Source organism: Culex quinquefasciatus, chromosome 2 (genome assembly GCF_015732765.1).
Source record: "Culex quinquefasciatus strain JHB chromosome 2, VPISU_Cqui_1.0_pri_paternal, whole genome shotgun sequence".
NCBI classification, from domain to species: domain Eukaryota; kingdom Metazoa; phylum Arthropoda; class Insecta; order Diptera; family Culicidae; genus Culex; species Culex quinquefasciatus.
This window is the reverse complement of record NC_051862.1, coordinates 222,731,593-222,737,592: the sequence shown is the minus strand read 5'-3', so window position 1 is coordinate 222,737,592 and position 6,000 is coordinate 222,731,593. Positions and strand designations below refer to the sequence as shown.

The 6,000-nt window shown below is 35.2% G+C and overlaps 1 protein-coding gene across 1 annotated transcript in view; it reads left to right on the top strand.

Annotated features, from left to right (window-relative positions):
* Nucleotides 1-2,483: 2,483 nt before the first annotated feature.
* The window catches only part of LOC6033593 (beta-1,3-galactosyltransferase 5), a 61,971-nt gene continuing 58,454 nt past the window's right edge, over nt 2,484-6,000 (top strand). Inside the window, exons 1-2 of the mRNA XM_038251103.1 lie at nt 2,484-3,327; nt 3,382-3,613. Coding sequence (XP_038107031.1) covers nt 2,586-3,327; nt 3,382-3,613 — 974 coding nt within the window. The 5' untranslated portion in view covers nt 2,484-2,585. The remainder of the gene's footprint in view (nt 3,328-3,381; nt 3,614-6,000) is intronic.

Below are 6,000 nucleotides of genomic sequence, written 5' to 3'. Positions count from 1 at the left end.
AAAACTCTCAAACGATGCAGAACATTTGCTTTCGCAATGCATTTTTATGTTGTTCATAGCTCTTTGGCTTGGCGCGTTAGCAACATTTAAAACGAAGTGCACTTTCAGTAACTGTTTGATGAGCTGCTTTCGCCAGAATCTCTACAACGCATTTCAGTAGTTACAGTTAATTTATATTACTTGCCTTTTCAACGTTTCGTTCAATTTCTCCGGAAATTTCCGTAATGCTCCAAAAGTGGTCATTGTGGAGGTTGGTCATTCCAAACATGAAATTCCTCAGAAATTTGGTGCCCACAACTCGAATGCTCGATCCCAAACCAAGCAGTGACTTCAATCAGCGTTCGGCAACACGACGGGGGACGGACGCAAACAAACATTCCCATTGCGATGGCATTTCTTGTTCCGGTTGTGGTTAACGCACTTTTTGGAGAAAGGGGCAGTGGTTTCTTGGGAATTTGAAGTATGATATTGGTTTTCCTTGGAAGGATGTTGAGACATTTCACTGTAATTTCATTTCATATGATTTTAAAGGTTCATAGAAGCAGTAGTATTGATTTTTTTTCTGAAATTTATAAACAAAATTAAACTTAAAAACTATTTTTTTAATATTACATTCTTTTAGCTATCATAAAACAGGTCGTTAGTTCGTACCTTGGGGTGGAAGGTCCCTTAGAGTAAAAAGAGGTTTGGGTGCTCTCCTCATTCAAGCCCTTGGACTCCTAGGTTCGAGCAGAAACGTGCAATCGAGACCACAAAAGACCTGGGGATCGTTAACCCTCTACAACTCAACCCCGCCTTTAGAAGGGCTTCGATTTAAGAAATCGCCAAAATCCATTTTTCAACCGATTTTTGATTTTTAAAAAGCATTGGAAAGAAGAACTCTTTAAATTTTTGAAATTTTAGGGTTGGAAGTTTTACTTGTTTCATATGACTTTGCCAATGTTTTTAAAAATATCATTTTTTTAGGGGTCAAATATGGCTGTGTTTTTTACTAACATTTCCTTTATTTGAAGTAAAAAGAATTGCATACTTCTTATATTTATAGTGTACCAGGCAATTTCTTTTCGATTTCAAAAAAAGTGTCATTTTATAGCAGAAAATGTGAAAAACAAGCAAAACATTGTGGTTTGGTTGAGCGTTTTAGCAGAATGCATTACTGTGAATACAAAGAGACGAGTTGTTCCTTTTAATTCCTATATATATATATATATATATATATATATATATATATATATATATATATATATATATATATATATATATATATATATAGCGGAATTAAAAGGAACAACTCGTCTCTTTGTATTCACAAGCAAAACAATTAAAAAGTGATTGTAAAAACATGAAAAAATTAGATAGGCAAAATGTAATGATGGAGGTGGTACATTAGGCCAAATTCTACCAAAATTAAACATTAACTAAACAGGATAAATGCAAATTAAAATAATAAAAATGAAACAAGAAAAACTTATAACAAGAGAAGTAAAGTTTTTCGTAGAGCAAAAGTTGCTCAAAATGACCTTCTAAACATGGGAAAAATAGAAAATTTCGAAAAAAAAATTTGGGCGGTAGAGGGTTGATATTAATGTTTTAATTTTGATCTTTTAAAACAATAAGTTTGATTTCCAATATAAAAAATAAACTTCTGTGAAATTTCTTATCAATTCACCAATAATAATTAAAAATTTTTAAATTTGGTCTAAAATATGAAATGTGAAAAACAGTCTATTTGCTGCAAATAATGCCTGAGATTAAAATGTTGAAATCATAAAAAAAACAAAAAGCAATATAATTATGGCTTATTAGACCATTGGAAAAAAATCCGGTATGAGTATTGACTTAGACGCGAGTATCAAGCAGATTCGATGATAACAACAAGACAAGTGTTGATGACTGGCTTAGCCCTAATGTCAATTTTCAAATGTGGTTTCCTTCATTTCCTTTGGTGTTAATCAAAAAGACAAAAAACATACTGAATCCATCTATATGGTTAGTACCTTCCTCACTTCTTATTAGAACTAGGTAATACTTGAATGGTCTTTCGTAAATATGTGTTTTCTCTACAAATCTGCTAACATATATTTTTATAGATCGATCCACCCAAGTCAGTTGAAAATCCGTACAAAAAATATATATCTGGGACCTCCAAAAATCAAAAACGGAATTTCCACCGTATGGATATTTTCATTTATTCAGATTTTTATCCATGCCAGAAAAACACAATGTTCTTTGTATAGATCTCCGATGGGGTATCTCATTTTAAACATTTTTGTCCCAGACTTGTCATGCAATGTTAGCTATTTGAATCACTTTAGCTGGCGTTCCCCACTTGAAACTGTACTACAGTTCAGCTTTGCCAACTATCAATTTTACGCGCCCATTACCAACAGTCAGTCGTGATGTAAGCGAGAGAGGATATATGCAGTGCATTCAGCCTGTACTGTTATCGCTTATCAGTGCACTTTCGATTCGCACCAAGCGCATCATGTAAACTGTTCGACACCAATCAATAAGAGGAACTAATTGAAGGTGAAAAGTTGTTCCGAATAGATTTGTGGCAGCGTGAAAAGTGCGATCGAATTCAAATGAGTGCGTCATTTTTGCAGAGAAAACTGTGCACCGCGACCGTTCGTGTTTCACATGTGATTTTAGTGATCATTATTCTGGCGGTTTTTGTAACGCACACGATTTTCGTTTACTCTCGTGAATCTCTCGAAATTCAAAGCATAGTTGTTAAAGATGCGAAAAATCAAGTTATTCCTACTATTAAAGTGGCAACGAAGGACTTGTACGAGCGTGGTCACTTCAACGATCCGGTTACCTTCGCCCGTATCTGCGACGAAAATGGTGCCTCGGTGAACCTGCTGGTCCTGATCACGTCGGCTCCGTCCCGCCAGGATCACCGGATGGCGATCCGTCAAACGTGGGGCCATTTCGGAACCCGGCGAGACGTCGGAATCGGCTTCATGCTGGGGAACTCGCGTGACCCGGCAACCGAGGAGCAACTATCGGCCGAGAACCTCCTGTACGGCGATCTGATAAGGGGCCACTTTGACGATGCGTACCTTAATCTCACCCTGAAGACGCTGTCGATGTTCGAGTGGACGGCCAGTCACTGCTCGGGGGCAAAATATCTGCTCAAAACCGATGACGACATGTTTGTGAATGTGCCGAGGTTGCTGGACTTTGTTGGGGAGAAATCTGGTGAAAAACGGACCATTTACGGACGGTTGGCTGAACGGTGGCCTCCTGTTAGGGACGAAAACTCGAAATACTTTGTGAGTTTGGAGGAATTTAGCCCTGCGAGGTATCCATCGTTTACCACTGGTATGTAACAATTGATGCACTTAAATATAAGTCTCATAATTAATTCAATTTTAGGACCAGCGTACCTGCTGACAGCAGACATCATCCCAGAGCTGTTCAGCAAAGCGTTGGAAATGCCATTTTTCAAGATGGAAGATGTTTTCCTGACGGGGATCGTGGCTGAGCAGTTGCAGATTCAACGGGTTGGAGACAGTCAATTTCTTAACCAGCGATTGTCAACGATCGGAAGTGGTCGATGTAAAGTGAAGACTGTTATTAGCATTCACGATCTGAAACCGAACGAATTGTTCGAGTTTTGGAAACAATCGCTGGATGGAAGTGGGTGTAAATAAATTTAATTTAATATACTGCCCATGTTCGCATATAAATGTCCCATATGAAAAACGAAAAACAAGTTTGTCCCACACATAAGGCTACGTGTTAAGTTTTCGCGAAAAAACTGGATTTCCTCCTGATTTCTAGAACAAATTACTGGATGTTATATGCTTTTCTGAAAGAGCTCGCGATTTTGAACCAAACTGCATCAATAACTCAAAATCGATGAAAATGCATATGGGACATTCATGCGATCATGGGCAGTATATTTGTTTGTAAAAATGGTTTTGATTATTATACTTGCAAATTACTAAATCTACACATAAAGTCGTAGTTGTCTCAAGTCTCATTCATGTGATTTTTTGGTCATTTGGAACAACACATTGCCATAATTATAACGAAAATGGTTTACAAATATGAAAATTTTGTTTTCCGATTTTTGATGCGTGCATGATTTCAGACTTAATTTTCCGATCCTAAATGATCCGAAAGTTCAATTACCGTCAGTGGGGGTAACTAAGGATCAAAAAACGATACACCACTCGTAATTTCTTAATAACAAAAACAATTTAAATAACACCGAAAATCTTTCAACGTAGATTTTTTCTTAGATAGTTAACTAACATTTTCCCAAAATTTGGTGGATTTTGATGATCATTACCTTAAATGCCAATAGTTTGAAAATTTACCCAATCTCACCCCTTAGAGGGGGTGACATTGGGTCAAATGAAACTAAAATGATGGTCAAATACAACGATATGGTAAAAACAAGCCATCCAACAGTGTTTCTTGTTCGAGGGAATCGTTTTGACATGCTACAATATTTGAAGCAGAGATTTTCAAACATTTGGGTAGTTTTCGAGCAATTCCAACAAAAATATTAGAAAAATGATTTTTCGAGAGGTTATTTCTGGCCAAAAATGTACCTCAACTTTAGACAGCTGCCAAAATAACAGGATTTGTGCCAGGAACTAGATTTTTTCAGCGGAGTCATCTTAAGATGTCCCCTACACAACCCTTTTAACAGAATTCAGTTTAATTGAGAAGAACCTGAGATATGGTAAAATCCTTTAAAAATCACTTTGACCCAATCTCACCCCCAAACCCAAAGTCACTCCCATTGACGGTATCTGATGTTTAATTTTCGGGAAGTTTTCAATTTTGGATAAAAGATTTATGATTTTTATTTTTTATGAAATTCTTTATCATACGATTTAAGTGAGCTTTTATTTGTCCATTTTGGTCTAAAAGTATATTGCCTTATCTTTAAGGCCGCATATAAAATCAGTATAACTTAAAATATTTAATGAGAGTAGAAGTATAATCAAATAAAAATATTTTCAAATTTACTTTTCCTGTGAAAATAATAACAATAGGCCTGTTTTAGTTCGTTTCAAATATATAGATTTTTTTTGAAACTTAATCGTAAAATACGAAAAAAATACCTTCCAAACGAGTCCAAAAAAAGTAATGTCTGGCAATCCTGTTTCAGTTGATGATTTTTAAATGAAATTTTTGTACGATTTAGAAGCTAGATCTGACTTATCTGCATGAAAACTCTGTCTGGATCAATCATCCAACGTATTCTTGGATAAATCATCAAAATACCATTTAAACGAGTTCAAAATATTGATGATATGGCATCTCTGTTTGAAGTCATTTATGTTATGTATATTTGTAATTTTTATTTCAGTTGGTTCTGTACCAAAATTCATGTTTGATGATAAATGTCTATCATTTCTTAACCTTTGTGAGACCCGTTTTTAATACGAAGTGAAGAATTCATCAAGCACATAGGTAGATTAAGTTAGTTTGGTTTAAAAAGGGCAAATTTACACATTATTCAAAGCAATATCACACATTTTTTCTAGCTCTAATATTATGTACCAATTCTCAGATGTAATACAGTCAACATTCTAGCTGTCGATACCGGATTTCTTGATAAATCTTCCTGTTTTGATGAACCTGTCAGTATCTTCAAACAGCATGTTATGATTAGGTCGTTGCCCTTCTTCAATAATGGCTCGAAAAATCATGGGGCAAAACAAAATTCAAAAACTTAACAATTTCAATGGAAATAGAAATACAGTTAACTCAAAACAATTTAACATATTTTTTCAATAATTGTTTGAAGCATGTTTGAATTAGTTTGAAAATATTTCTATTTTTTTGTGAAATCTCGTCATACTTGTCGTCATAAGTTAGACGTTTTCAAAACTAATTATAGCAATGCTACTTTATTGCTCCATAATGCATTTTACGACACACAGCCCCTCCCCATCCTATACTTTGTTCAGAGTCAAGGGACATGAAGTTCATAAATTATTTTCATTGATCTTGCTTCGTCTATAACCTGAT